The sequence below is a fragment of the Amblyraja radiata genome, chromosome 1 (genome assembly GCF_010909765.2).
Source record: "Amblyraja radiata isolate CabotCenter1 chromosome 1, sAmbRad1.1.pri, whole genome shotgun sequence".
Classification (NCBI taxonomy): Eukaryota; Metazoa; Chordata; class Chondrichthyes; order Rajiformes; family Rajidae; genus Amblyraja; species Amblyraja radiata.
In genome coordinates this window covers 69,848,523-69,864,526 of record NC_045956.1, presented here as the reverse complement: position 1 = coordinate 69,864,526, position 16,004 = coordinate 69,848,523, and the positions used below count along the sequence as shown (strand labels likewise).

Below are 16,004 nucleotides of genomic sequence, written 5' to 3'. Positions count from 1 at the left end.
TACTTACCGCGAACTTAGCGCGAACTCTGCTTCCGTTTGGTCGCGCTAGACGCATGCAATCGCATGCTGGTAGGACAGGCCCTTAAGCCAACAATTGCACAGCAAATAATTTCAATCAACTTAATGAGATCTCAAGCAAAACACAGCAGAGGTTGTCGCTGGCACAGTGGCGCAGCTGGTAAAGCTGCTGCCTCACAGCACCAGAGACCCAGCTTTGATCATGACCCTAAGGTACCATCTGTATGGAGTTTGCACGTTCTCCTTGTCATGTCATGTGATAGGAGAAGAATTAGGCCAGTCGGCCCATCAATTCTACGCCATTCAATCATGGCTGATCTATGTTTCCCTCCTGCCTTCTCCCCATAATCCCTGTGACCACGTGAGTTTCCTGTGCATACCCAGTTTCCTGCTACATGCCAATGATGTATGGGATTGTAGGTTAATTGCCCTCTGTAAATTTCCTCTAGTCTGTCAGGAGTGGATAAGAAAGTGGGATAACATAGAACTAATGTGAACAGGAAATCAATAGTTGGCATGGATTTGGCAGCCTGAATGGACTGTTTCCATGCTGTATCCATAAAAACTAAAATAACTTAAACACAAACTTCAGCGTGTTAGTCAGCACCCGTGGAGGGAATGACCAGATGATGTTTCGGGGTACCATCCACTCCAGCTTGAGATTGCAATTCCTTGCATCTCCAAGAGATCTCAAGATGTTTATCAAACTATCTGATCAGTGAAATCACAGAGGGGGCTGAAGAAGGATCTTGACCCTATCCATGTTCTTCAGAGATGCTGCCTGACCTGCTGAGATACTCCTGCACTTTCTGTCCTTAACAGATCAGTAAATTGTTTCCATATTTATTTGACTAACTGGCAAGGAATCCTGGTTGCCGTCTGCTAATGAGATGCTAATTAGCGCTGTCTTTCACAGACTAAAGCCCCTGTCCCACTTACGTGTCCTTGGCACGCTAATTACGCGATCTCGTGGCCGTGTTGAGCCTCGACGGTCCCGCGCGACTTCATTCGACCGCACAGCCGTCTGGAGCGCGTGACGTCATTTGAGGATTGACGCAAAATGCCGGAGTAACTCAGCGGGACCACAGCATCTCTGGAGAGAAGGAATGGGTGATGTTTCGTGTCGAGACTCTTCTTCAGTCTGAAAGAAGGGTCTTGACCCGAAACGTCACCCATTGCTTCTCTCCAGAGATGCTGCCTGTCCCGCTGAGTTACTCCAGCATTTTGTGTCTATCTTCAATATTCTTGGCCCCTGCTCTGGGAGTAGAAGTGGGGTGGAATCGGACTGCAACGGTTGTGAGCCCCAGGCCGAGCTCGGCGATCGGTAGCCTGCTTCTGCTGCTGTTGAAGGTGAGACGATGCGTCGCACCAGGGTCTTGGGCCTGTCCCACTTTTGCCGTCAGTTCCGCGACAGGCCGTTGGCGCGCGAAGATTTTGTTCACTACAAACATTTTGGAGCCTTGCGTGATGTAGCGCACAACTACATACCCCTCCGCGCTTCTAAGTGGGAACGGCCCCGCGCGGCCATATGATGCCCGTGAGGTCGCGTAATTTGCGTGCCAAGGACACGCAAGTGGGACAGGCCCTTAAGGCAGATTTTCACCTGGTGTATGTCAACATATTCAGGGAATGCACGGGTTTCTCCTAATATTTGAATATTGTTACAAATAGCCTCTGAACATCTTGGTTAATGCAAGGCTGGGGAAAAGGCTCCCACTATTCCTGCTGGTGACTGCAAGCCAGTCACATCTGTTCAAACTGAGCTTGCACACTGATCGGCTGAATGCATCGTATGGGTTGCCCGTTATGCCCTTCAGTAAATATATTTGGAGGCATGCAAGCTGGTATCAGGTTTTAAGGCAATAAAATCTGCAGCTGGAACCTTTAGTGTCAGGCCTTAGACAGGAAATCATGCTCGGAATGAGCAGCTGGTATTCTCCGACCAGAGAGCGACACTTTCAGAAAAGGAGAAACAAAGAAGAAAAAAAGATTCAACAAATTAGATGGACAGCTTCACCGGTAGGAGGCAGAAAAGCTACAAATAGTTTCTTATTAGAGCAGACATTCATCAATGACTATCTGAAATGTAATAACAAGTAACGGCAGATGCTGGTTTATACTAAAGATAGACACAAACTGCTGGAGTAACTGAGCGGGTCAGGCAGCATCTCAGGAGAACATGGATAGGTTTGTTAGGGCCTTGACCCGAACCGTCACCTACCCATTTTCTCCAGAGATGATGCTTGACCCACTGCAGTATTTTGTATCTGTCAGTGACTACCTGAAAATGTGCAGAGCCACTTTTTCCTGCACCAGAATTAGTCTTCAGAGGTTGTACCGCGTGTCCAACCCTTGGGTCCAGGGATATTGCTGTCCTATGTCAGATCAACAACATAGTCGAAGGCATTCAATTGACTAGGCCTTTGCATTGTAGAAGGGGCAGATTTGATTTGTTAGGCTTCTGTGATAAGGCATCTGTTTTTTACCTTGGTGAGATGCCTAAAATTAAATCCTGTGTGCAAGGAATGTGTGTAAGAAGGAATTTCAGATGCTGGTTTAAACTGAAGCTGGAGTAACTCAGCGAGACAGGCAGCATCTCTGGTGAAAAGGAATGGGTGACGTTTCAGAAGGGTCTCGACCTGTTCCTTCTCTCCAGAGAGGCTGCCTGTCCCGCTGAGTTACTCCAGCTTTTTGTGCAAGGAATATGTCTGCTTTGTTCGTACCGTTCTCCAACATAAGCAACTTCACGTCACACAAATAGTCATCCCCACCCACACCTACATTTCCGACATGGATTCATGAACTGATGGTCCCCCATTACAGTTTTTAGGGGCATCTGCTCACAAATTTTGCAACCATTCACAATCAGAAGACATCAACATTCTTATTTTCACAACTGGTCACTGAGGCACTTTGCTTGGTGCAGGAGTTTAGAAACTCCAGCACCCTCCATCACCACCTGACCCCACAGTACAAATCCCACAAACAACTAGCAGGTGGAGTGATACAACGGCCGATGGTCAGATCCCTCTACGGCATACCCAAGTCAGTCAAGTCAACTTTATTTGTCACATACACATACAAGATGTGCAGTGAAATGAAAGAGGCAATGCCTGCGGATTGTGCAAAAACAATAAAACAACAGAACAGAATAGAACAGAACCAGTATTTACATTTTAGAATTTTTTTTTTTTTAAAGACACAACACAACAGTAAATTAGTTCCGGGTGAGATAGGAGTTTACAGTCTTGATGGCCTGTGGGAAGAAACTCCGTCTCATCCTCTCTGTTTTCACAGCGTGACAGCGGAGGCACTTGTCTGACCGTAGCAGCTGGAACAGTCCGTTGCTGGGGTGGTGGGGGCCCCTCATTATTTTGCTGGCTCTGGATCTGCACCTCTTGGTGTATATGTCCTGCAGGGGGGTGAGTGCTGTTCCCGAACGCACTACTCTCTGCAGAGCCTTCCTGTCCTGGGCAGTGCTGTTCCCAAAGCAGATTGTGATGTTGCCGGACAAGATGCTTTCTGCAGCCCCAGAGTAGAAGCACTGAAGGATCCTCAGAGAGACTCTGAATTTCCTCAGCTGCCTGAGGTGGTAAAGGCGCTGCCTTGCCTTACTCACCAGTGCGTCAGTGTGTGTTGTCCATGTCAGATCCTCTGTGGTGTGGACTCCCAGGTATTTAAAGCAGCTCACCCTATCCACAGTAGTCCCACATTTATCTCCAATGGTGTGTACGTTCTCGGATGTTGAACCCTTCCAAAGTCCACAATCAGCTCCTTAGTTTGTGTGACATTCAAGAGGAGGCTGTTGTCCTGACACCAGAGTGCCAGATCAGCCACCTCCTCCCGGTAGGCCTTCTCATCATTATCGGAGATCAGGCCCACCACCACAGTGTTATCAGCAAACTTGATGATGGAGTTGGAGCTGAACCTGGCCACACAGTCATGTGTGTACAGGGAGTCCAGTAGGGGGCTGAGGATGCAACCCTGGGGGGATCCTGTGTTTAGCGTGAGGGGGTTGGAGGTATGTCTCCCCATCTTGACCACCTGGGGCCTGGCAGTGAGAAAGTCCAGGACCCAGGCACACAGGGGAGTGTTCAGTCCCAGTTCCAGCAGCTTCTCAGCAAGTCTGGTGGGGACTATGGTATTGAAAGCTGAACTGAAATCAATGAACAGCATCCTCACGTAGCCCTCCTTCTGGCTGTCAAGATGAGAGAGAGCAGAACCTGGGAGAACGCATCGTCCGTGAATCTGTGTGGACGGTATGCAAACTGCAGCGGGTCCATGGTGCGATGGAGGAAGGCACAGATGTGTTTCTTGATCAGCCTCTTGAAGTATTTCATGACCACCGAGCTGAAGGCCACCAGCCGGTAGGCTTTCAAGCAGGCTGGTGAGGTATTCTTTGGCACTGGTACAATGGTGGATCTTTTCAAGCAGGCAGGGACCACGGACTTGGCCAGGGAGAGGTTGAATATTGTGGTGAGCTTGGAGTATGCTGAGCAGCACATGAGTTTAGTACTTGCCCAGATATACCATCTGGGCCTACAGCTTTCCTCAAGTTCACACGCGTCGGAGCCCTCCTCACGTCGTGCTCGGTCACCGAGAATGTGTGCACATCCCCAGCGGTGGACCTCCCTCCAGCCTCGCTAGCCAGCCCGATGGTGCTGTTGTTGTTAGCCAGCGAGCTAGGGATGATGTTGACCATCTCGAATCGTGCATAAAAAGAGTTCAGGTCATCAGCTAGGGAGGTGCCAGCACTCCCGGTTGAGGGGGGGAGCTGCTCTGGTAGTTAGTTATAGTCCGTAGCCCCTGCCAAAGGTGTTTGGTGTCCCGCTGCTCCATCTGCTACTCCATCCTGTCCCTGTACCTCCTTTTTACGTCCTTCACCGCCCTTTGCAGTCGGTAGGACTCTGCCTTGTAGTCATTCATATTGCCAGATGCCAGGCCGGAGTTGTATGCAGCGGTGCGAGCATTCAAGGCAATGCGAATGGACCTGTCCACCCAGGGTTTTTGATTAGGAAAGAGCTAACCCTTACCGTGGGGACGATGTTATCGACTATTGTTGCAATGAAGTCCGTGACCGCTTCCGCGAACTCACTGACATCTCTGGAACTTGCTTGGAACATATCCCAGACGACATCACTCATTGCATTTTGTAGCATGGCCTCTGAATGGTCAGACCAGCGCTTTACGTCCCTCGTCACTGCCGCTTCCCGTACCATCCGTTGTTTATACTCCGGCAGCAGGAAAATGACAGCATGGTCAGATTTCCCAAAAGGAGGGAGGGAAACGGCCTTGTAGCCTTTCCTGAATGGCGTGTAGCAGTGGTCCAAAGTTCTTTCCCCCCTGGTGACACACGTGATGTGTTGGCAGAAGTTAGGCATGACCTTTTTGAGATTTGCCTTATTAAAATCTCCAGCCACCACCATAGCCGCATCAGGGTTCTTGTTTTGGTGTCGACATAACACATCGTGTAGGGCCGATAGTGTCACATCGGTGTCCGCATGCGGTGGAATGTAGATGGCGGTGGTGATCACTGAGCTGAAGTCCCGGGGAAGGTAGAATGGACGGCATGAGACGGTCAGATGCTACAGGTCCGGCGAGCAGGAACGGGAAAGCGTCTTAATATTCCTAGGGTTGCACCAGTTATTGTTGGTCATGAAGCAAACTCCACCACCCTTGGATATCCCGGATTCTTCCGTTCGGTCCGCGCGGAAAACAGTGAAGGACTCAGTCGGGCAGATTACCTGATCCGGCACCAGCTGGGTCGGCCATATCTCCGTCAGACAGAAGATGTTGCAGTCTCTTATGTCCCGCTGGAATCTGATCCTGGCCCAGAGGTCTTCCAGCTTGTTCTCCAGGGACTGGACGTTCACCAGAAGAATGCTGGGCAGAGCTGGACGGAAGATGTGGGCTCTCAGCCTATTCCCAATCCACCCCCGCTTACCTCGATGTTTTCTCCGACTTTTTCCCGGAGCCGGGCTCGCATTGTTGTTTCCGCGGCGCGCTCTTATGATCTCTGCGGCCACTCTAGATCGGTGAATAACGTGTCTAAAAGGCCTTGGGTTACTCTAAAGTTTAGTTTTAACAGTGTTTTCTGATCGTACGTTGTTAGTGCTAGTGTGTTAGTAGAAAGAAATAAACTTAAAATGAACATGCAAGTTAAAAAAACGCACAATCTCCGTGGAGCTACCATGACGGCCACTGGACCTGGCCGCGCCATCTTAGAGAAAAAAAATGTATACGGCAGATCCGGTCACTATCGTTCTAATGAGCTTGAGGACAATCACTCGTGCACATGCTATTATGGGCAAGAATGAGGGCAGCTCTGGTTTCCTCCTGCACTCCAAAGATGTACAGGTTTGTAGGTTCACCAGCATATAATCCTCCAACACATTCGTCACTTCCAATGTAATCCCACTACTGACCACATCTTTCCATCTCCAATCCTTTCTGCTTTCTAGAGACCGTTCCCTCCGCAACTCCCTGGTCAACTCGCTCCTTCCCACCCAAACCACCCTCTCCCCAGGTATTTTCCCCTGCAACCGCAGGAGATGCAACACCTGTCCCTTTACCTCCCCCTTCGACTCCATCCAAGGACCCCAACAATCTTCCCAGGTGAGGCAGGGGTTCACTTGCATCTCCTCCAAACTCATCTACTATATCCGCTGTTCCAGGTGTCAACTTCTGTACATCGGCGAGACCAAGCGCAGGCTCGGCGAACATTTCGCTGAACACTTCCGCTCAGTCCACCTTAACCTACCTGATCTCCCGGTTGCTCAGCACTTTAACTCCCCCTCACATTCCCAACCTGACCTTTCTGTCTTGGGCCTCCTCCATTGTCAGTGAGGCCCAGTGCAAATTGGAGGAACAGCACCTCATATTTTGCTTGGGTAGCTTACACCCCAGCAGTATGAACATTGACTTCTCTAACTTCGAATAGCCCTTGCTTTCCCTTTCTCTCCATCCCCTCCCTCTTCCCAGTTTTCCCACCAGTCTTACTGTCTCCGACTACATTCTATCTCTTTCCCGCCCACTACCCTGACATGACTCTGAAGAAGAGTCTCGACTCGAAACGTCACCCATTCCTTCTCTCTAGAGATGCCGCCTGTCCCGCTGAGTTACTCCAGCATTTTGTGTCTACCCCAGGCTTGTAGGTTAATTGGCTTTCGTAAAATTGCAAATTGTCCCTAGTGTGTAGGACGGTGCTAGTGTACGGAGTGATCGATGGTCGGCGGGGGATCGGTGGGCATGTTTCCGCGCTATATCTCTAAAGAATAAAGGTACGTACACTGGCAGATCTGGTCACTGTTGCTGTAATATCCTTGGGGACAGCCACTCGAGCACATGCCATTGTGGGCAAGAACCAGGGCAGCTTCACATTCAGTGCAACCATAGGCTCCTTCACTTCTGCAAGCTTTACATGATGAATGGCATCCTGGAATAGCCAAAGATAAGACATGTATCATTGAGCACGTTTATTTGATCGACATAAGAATAAAATGCAATCTATGAAAGTTTATGATCAAGAGTTTTTTTTTCCTTCTTGTCACTTACTTCTACAAGCACCGCTGCTCATGAAATAGCCCCTGGGGCAATGGGACACGCAGTGGTCTCCAAATAGCAACCCATGTGGTATCTTACAGTTCAGACAGACGCTACCTGTGCGTTGAAGGTTGGCCACGCACTGCTGACAATCTGTTTGACATTCTGGAACAAACAAAAACAATATTGGTTGGGTCCTGCTCACCCTGTGTAGCAAGTTCTGCCTCTGCCTCATAAAGAATGCCACTGGTGCTGTGAATCAGGAATATAACCAGATGTCCTGCAGGAGTAGGAAGTCGGGAATATGGGCCTGGGTGCAGCTCGTGAATGTGGAACAGGTGCATGGTAGGATGCAAGGTTTTAGAAAGTGGGTCGTAGCTGGGGACAGAAGCAGGACATGATGTGCGGTTGGGCTGACAAAGTCAGTGGGCAAGAGCTTCTGTGCCTGTCCCCACACACAGTCCCAAAATTCAGCCTCAACATTAGTCTTGTTCCAAGAAGATTCATGTTATGGCTCCCAAACACCCTGCGACGGAACCTCCTCTCAAACCTCACCTCACAGATAACCTGCAAACTACCAGCGTACAGGGGCCACAAGGTTTTCACTGCCTCTGGCCAGAAGTCTTTTCACTTAGTTACTCCAGCACTCAGTTAAGTTAACCTCATGTTCTTGGGTTGGAAACATCATCTTCAGTAGATCACTTTTAGCCAAGACATATGTGATTTCTTCTACAGCCACATCTGTGGCTCAAAACACTCAAGGTCGCACTTCACTGAGAGCCAGGAAAGATGGCAAACTCATCAATAGTTTGCTTATAAGAAACAGTTCGACAGGTAAAAACTGGAGGAGGCGCTGTCCTGAATGGCTGCCTGTCCTGCAGCTGTCCGGTTTTTTTCCCTTCTTTTTTATTATTTTTAGTACGTCGAGTGTGTAGTCAGGGGGCCTAATCTTTTTATGTGTGGGGGGGAAGGGGGAAACTGCTTTTCGAGTCCCTACCTGGTCGGAGGGGTTGCTTTCCTCCGAGCAGCGACTTCGACCTGTCCTTGCGGCCTACCAGCGGGTCCTGGAGCGACGTTTCCCTGAGGGGACCTGGCCAGAACATCGGCTTTGGCGGCGGCGCAGAACATCGGCTTTGGCGGCGGCGCAGCGCTGGAGCGCTATTGCGGAGCGGGCGATGCCTTTCCTGGGTCGCCGCGCTGGGACTCCAGTATGCTTGGTACCGCCGAGGAAAACATCGTGGAGCCGCGGTTATGCGGAGCGGCCAACTGCGACGTTGAACTTACATCTCGCCGAGATCGCCAGTGTGCGGAGCTCCGTCCGGCGCGGTCTGTTAGCTTGGAAGCCGCGGTCTCCGGTGGGAAGGCGGCCGTTCCTGGCACCCCAAGCCGCTGGGGGTTCTCCCGACGCCGGAGTACCATCACCCGGCGAGAACATCGGGCACCGTGGCGGCGACTGTGGAGGCCTCAATAGGCCCGACTTTGGGTGGACAAGAGGATGGGGACTGGACTTTGTGCCTTCCCCCACAGTGGGAATCACTGTGGGGGGATGTTTTTGTGTTGAACTTCTTTTTGAATGCTATGTTGTATTTTTATTAGTGTGCTGCAAGGACATCAGAATTTCCCCTGAATAAGGGGATTAATAAAGTTTAATCTAATCTAATCTAATATGGATAGGACAGGTTTAGAGGGATATGGACCAAGCGCAGGCAGGTGGGACTAGTGTAGCTGAGACATGTTGGCCGGTGTGGGTAAGTTGGGCCGAAGGGCCTGTTTCCACACTGTATCACTCTATGATTATCAAGTACCGAGACAGTCAATGCTACTGGAAGAAAAACCCAGATGCTCTCCTCAACCATGACACAGTTCTTCACGTGAACACCCGCAACTGCATCCAACAACAACCTGTCCATACAACCTTCTCTCCATTCCTAACTGACAAGCCCGAAAGGGTACATCCTGAATTTAAAATGACCAAGTGTCGGAGCCTAAAAATCCAAAAAACAAATTGCAGCCCCTAAAAATCCTGAAACTCAGTGATTCAGTTGCAAATGCACATCTACACAAAGAAAGGTGTACAGAGGACCTCTGACAGATGTGTAACAAGATGAGGGGATGCTTTTCAAGTTGTGATACACAACTAGACTGTTGACTTACCAACACAGTATCCAACCTGGTTGAGGTACTGGCCCTCATTGCAGCCAGTTCTGCAATATCCGTTCAGCCAGGTCGCATGGGGGTGGCATGTTATACAGTCAGAGTCGGAGGGACCGTCACATCCTTTGCAAGAAGGATGACAAGCTAGAACAGAGAACAAAATGCTAGAAATTAGCAATTCGGAAAATCGTATTACATTAATGGAGGTAGATAAATCCAATTTGTTGATTGTGAACACATAAAACAGCAGGAATGTTACATTCATACCATGAAAAACAGGCTCAATTGTGATACACAACCAGCCAATGAGTAAATACACAGCATGGAGTATTAACAGAGCATCAATAAACTACAAATAGAATAGAATAGAATAGAATAGAATAGAATGCTATTTATTGTCATTCAAACCTAGGTTTGAACGAAATATCATTTCTACAGTTTTTTACATTACAAAACAATCCAAGACCCACACTTAACACAGTTTACATAAACATCCATCACAGTGAGTCTCCAACATCTCCTCACTGTGATGGAAGGCAAAGTCATTATCTCTTCCCTTTGTTCCTTCTCCCGCGGTTCAGCAGTCCAACTGCAGTGTCGAGGCGAACTGGGGCTCCGATGTTAAAGCCCCCGGCGGGCGATGGTAAGTCCTGAGGCCGTTTACGCCACGCCGGGCGATGTTAGGCCCCGGCTCCATGTCCTTAAACCCGCGATTCCAGCGGGAGAAGTCGCCGTTGCGGAGCTCGGAAAAGCGGTCTCCCACCAGGGACCTGCGAGCTCCCGATGTTCCCGTCCACCGGGTCTGCGGCCGGTGCCTCCGAACTCCAAAAGTCGGGTCGCAGCCGCACGCCACCACAGCTCTTCCCGCTCCGAAGTTGGCCAGCTCCGCGATGTCAGTTCCGCAGGCTCTGCAACTGGAGCCCTCATGTTAGTCCCGGCCGGAGGTCGCCGATGGCTCCACGATGTTAGGCCCAACGACATCCGAGACCCGACAGGGAATAGTCGGGTCCCCGCACAGGGAAGAGATTAACGGTTTCCCCCACAGCCCCCCCCCCACCACCCCCCACATATACACAGCTAAAAAAATAATAAAAACTGACTTTACAAACTAAATGTCTTTACACACTAACTTCGTGTAACTCTTGAAATGAAATTCTGTAATCCTATTTTCATAAACATAAAACAACATAATATATGCTCTGTGCAGACTATTAGGCAGAACCTATCTTAGATTAAGATCACATTATTCAGAATGTTAAAAGGGCAGTGCAATATATTCACTGCATTCTGGATACTCTAATGGCATTTCATCAGCTTCAAGAGAACATTTGTGCCAAATTCAAATTTGCAGTTTTGAAATAAAAATACAAAGTTGCTTAGTATTCTTAGAATTTCATGCCAAGTTGCAAGAAAATTTCAGTGCATAATCTCAAAAACCTCAAATTTACTGTGGTATGAATGCAGCCCTTTTTGGATTCCTGATTTTATCAGTACAACCTGCAATGTTTGCTAACTTTTCATCTAATTCAAACAAAGATAGACATTCCATCATCCAAGTCATCCATGTTTACTGTGAAAGGCCAAGACGGGGCAGATTGTTTAGGATACAACCTTTATCATGATCTTCCAACAGAGGCATCCCATCATACTTACTCATTGTACCTTGCTACTGGTCAATGACCAAGTCAATGCATAAAATACGACTAACTCTCTGTGGTAGTATATTGAAACAATACAGACGGTCACCACTCATTTCCTCATGCAACTGATCACATCAGATAATTATCTTTCATTGGTCAGCCTTAACCTTCACTAAAATAATCTATGCTTATTCTGTTAGAATGCAACCAGGAACACATAGCCATCAAATTCCACTATTCTTCTAGATCGTGCCTGATCTTATAGCTCAACACACTGTTCCTCACCACCCCAATATCGCTTGATTCCTTCAAAAGAAGAAATCTACTGATCAATCTTTTTTAATTAACTCAATGATTGAGCATCGCTGCTCCCCGAGTGAAGAGATTTTTCCTCAACTCTGAATTTAACAGTCTGATTCAGAGACCGTGCCCCCAAGTTTTAGTTACCTTGGCCTGGGTATAAACTTCCCTGCATCCAGTCCATTGTGCCCTGAAACTTAATGTCTCCTTAAATGCTAAGCACACCACTCCTGGAACCAGCCTTGTGAAATTTGCTGTGCTTCCTCGATGGCATCTACAACACTTCATAGGAAACTGTATAATACTCCAGGTACGGTCTCACCAAGGCTCTATTCAACTACAGGAAGAATATAGCATCCCTGTATTCAAACGCTTTTGTAACAATGAAGAACATACATTTTTTCTTCCTTATTACACCTGCATGTTGGTTTTCAATGATTTGTGAATGTTTGAACATCAGACTATCCACGGTCTCACCACTTGAAATAAAAATGTTTGTTTTGTACACTATAGTAGATAACCTCACATTTTGTTCCACTTTATTTTCCACTGCCACGTTCTCAGTCACTCACTCAGTTTGTCTAAATCCCTTCCTCCTCCACACTCAAAATGCAATTTATATTAGTATCATCAGCATACTTGGACATACAACATTTGATCCCTTTAGCTAATTGCTTATTACCTTGTTCAAGAAAACTAACTGAATAGGACAGTTTTTTGTAAACTACAATATTCATATTCCTGGCTGGCCATTTTTAAATCATGTGCATCTATTAATATGCAAAACCGAATAATGAAACAAGACATTCAAGAGGCAGGTGGAAGCAGAAATACTTGAACAGTAGAATTGTGAAGGAAACTGACGTACAATAACAGGCTTTGTCTTGACTATAAAATCCTTCAGGGCACGCAAGGAGACATTTGCTTTCATGTAGGACTCTCGATGAAGAACAGACTGTGCAGTTCTGGGGACTGCTCCCTGTGCAGCTCATACAAGTGGAATGGCACTCTGTATGCAAGATAAGAGATGGCACACACAAAACACTCATTAATATTCAGTACTTCACAATCTACTCGTCTCTTGCTTACCCTTCAAGTCACATGCTACCTTTATTAAATATATGTTATCTAAGATGTAACAATATTTAATTCTACTTTATTCACATGCTCCAAACAATTTAACAACTGCTTTAACTAGAAAATCAACCTTATATTTTCCTCGTATAGACAATTTTCTCTTGCATTTTACATTTTCTGATCTGAATGAATCTCTAATTGCTAAATGCTGTTTTTCAATTGCGTTACTTTTATTTATTTACGTATTTATCTATTTATATGCATTTTCAATCTGAGTATCTTACAATATTTATGTACATTTCAAAGGGCAAAAATACATAGCTTTTCTAACATATTCATTCGGAAGTAATTCAGTACCCAAACATTTCAATAACACGACTTGTGTCAGGCATTTGTGAAATTGGATCTTAAAGCAGTGGAAATGCACAGCACTATCATCAGACACCAAGAACAACAGTGACAGATACAGAATAGTTTCACAGAACTACATTGCCGACCGGCATGCAACTCAGCATCGCAATTCATCAAATTAATAGACAGGAAATCAAGAGGAGCATATCCCCAATACGTGCTTATGTTAGTGAGACTATACTGGGACAACAATCTCATAACTCTGTAAAACTGAATAAAATAAATGTTTGGAATCTATATTACCAGTTACATAAATATTTATTTCGCATCAGCATGAACACAACCCGAGTGCCAACTGCGATTTTCATGAAAAGGTTAACCTTCAGTCAATGTTTTCAAATCGTTGCTACACAGTGTACTTATCATTATCAGCTTAAGAAGGCCTTGGAGAGAGTTATGATTTTTTTTCTCCTCCTCATTGAAAGGGCAGTCACTATCTACACTCAAATATGAAAGAAAACTTTGCAATGCAATTGGAGTACATGGGTGTGTACACTAACAAGATTCAACAACTGCCAGAGCAGAATTGAAGCAAAATCATTCAAGTAATGTCATCCTATTTATAACGCACTGCTTGATGAAGCTTAACATTGGTGCAATAAAGTAAATGTAACTAATATACAAATGAATCAAATGACAAATCTCATTATCACATTGCAAAGTATCCCACATAATTAAGTTCAACTACATCGTAATCCATTGCCATTTCATTGGGAAGGATCTGTCTTCACTCATCTCATAGCAATCTGATCTTCTTCTGGTGTGGTAAACGGCATAAAGGTGTTGGAATTATAAATGGGTAAATCAATATCCCGAGGGAAATCAAACACACAGACACTATTTTGCTCTGGTCTACAACATCAGATGTGCTGTAAATAACCAGCTGGTTGTAATCAATCCCTCAAGTCAGTCACACACACATATGCACATATTCATACCAATGTACGGGAGAGGAATGGTGGCCGGTAATTTGTGCTTGTGATGGGTATTTTAGCAAATGAAACTTAAGGGGCTGTCCCACTACAGCGACCTAAATCTGCGAGTTTAGAAGAGTTAGCCCTCGACTCAAACTCGCAGCATGGTCGACACGTGGTCCTAGGAGGTCCACGGAAACTGGAACTCTCCTTCATGCTCGAGGGAAGTTCCCGCATACTCGTGGCCTCAGTTTGGTCGAGGAAATTTTTCCGCGAGTTAACATTGGTCGGCATAGCTCGTTTGAACTCATAGGGGTCGCTATGTAGTTACAGGCAGTCGAGGGCAGCCGTAGGCAATCTCCTTCGCTGACCGGGCACTCGGGTTGTGTTCATGCTGATGCGAAATAAATATTTATGTAACTGGTAATATAGATTCCAAACATTTATTTTATTCAGTTTTACAGAGTTATGAGATTGTTGTCCCAGTATAGTCTCATTAACATAAGCATGTATTGGCGATATGCTCCTCTTGATTGGCTCATTGGAGTTTTCTGGACCAAGGAAAACCGACCGGTAATGTAAAATGCCCGCTAAACTTTATTATAAGTTGTCTGGCTTCTTAAAAGTGTCTCCACTCCTTCTCCCCCCCCCCCCCCCCCCCCCCCCCCCCCCCCCCCCCCCGTTCTCTTCCCTTCCTTTCTAAAGTTGTCCCTTCCTTTTGTGCAGGATAGTGTTAGTGTACGAGGATCGCTGATCTGCACGGATGCGGTGGGCCAAAGGGCCTGTTTCTGCACTGTTTCTCTAAACTAAACTAAACTAAGACATGGGAAACGACAGATGTTGAAATCTTGAGCAAAACAAAGTGCTGGAGAAAGTCAGAGAGTCAGGCAGCATCTGTGAAGGCAATGGACAGATGACGTTTCGGGTTGGGAACCTGCTTTAGGCCGATTTCAATAACACTACACAGGGTACTATCATTTTTCAGACCTTGTACACCATCGCAGGGTAACAGTTTAGGAATCTGCTCCCAACCGAGCCTCAGTCGCACAGGTTGCATGGGCCCTGTTGAAGGGGTCTGTTGGCATCAGCAGCAGCTATGTAACATTTCAGCAGAAACTATAGTGCAACCTTCAGCACTCAATACCAAGTTCAACAATCCAAATGATATGTTTTATTTTCTGGTGCAATACTCTGGTGTAATATTAATTCAGATCTTTCTTTCCCCTCAGACACTGCCTACTATGCTGGGTGTTTCCTGCCGTCTCCCCTGGTTTCAGATTTCCACAACAGCTCAGACCTGCATTTCCCAGCTTTGCCATGTTGCTTTGCTGATTATCTCTTTCCCAACTTAGCCTCATGAATCTGTTAGGTGGATCATTCTGCAGTTATTAGAATCACCTGGGCAATTCGTGCTTCACCCTATCATAGATATTCCATTTGCTCTATCTACCCCCCCCCCCCCCCAGATACCTATCTCCAGCCTTGTGTCAGGTTTCTGACTCCCAAAGACTTTCGATTTTTAACACTTTATTTGGGTTTGGGAACCAATCCAATTCAGGATTTTTTGTGACAAGAGGGTATTATAATTAATCAATAGTGTTTTATTTCAAAGGTCACAGCACCAGCAGCTGTCTTCTCGAATCAGCTGGGATCGTTCTCAATAGATGTTAATAGAGAGTTATTCACAAATAAAGAGGCAATGTTCAGGGATAAACTTAAATTAACTAATAGCACCTTTTCATTTAGCTAAGAAAGCCTCACATTCACACTTAGAACTGAGCATGAAACGGAGTGACAAGGTGAATATCAGGTGGGGAAAGTAGAGTCAAAATTGTGTGGAGAACGTGTGGAAAATGGGGATAGAGTAAAGTGAAGGGTTAAGGGAAAGAATTCTAGAATAGGAGAGCATTGATTAATAAATTTTCCAACAACAAAGAGAATCAGACAA

General features: G+C 46.5%; 1 protein-coding gene across 2 annotated transcripts in view; it reads right to left on the bottom strand.

Moving 5' to 3' along the window:
• Positions 1-16,004, bottom strand: part of fras1 (Fraser extracellular matrix complex subunit 1) — a 518,669-nt gene that overhangs the window by 201,017 nt on the left and 301,648 nt on the right. For both annotated transcript variants that reach the window (XM_033023871.1, XM_033023878.1), the window contains exons 19-22: positions 12,523-12,663; positions 9,715-9,858; positions 7,573-7,725; positions 7,307-7,453 (exon numbers count right to left, since the gene is read on the bottom strand). In XM_033023871.1, the coding sequence (XP_032879762.1) occupies positions 7,307-7,453; positions 7,573-7,725; positions 9,715-9,858; positions 12,523-12,663 (585 nt within the window). The remainder of the gene's footprint in view (positions 1-7,306; positions 7,454-7,572; positions 7,726-9,714; positions 9,859-12,522; positions 12,664-16,004) is intronic.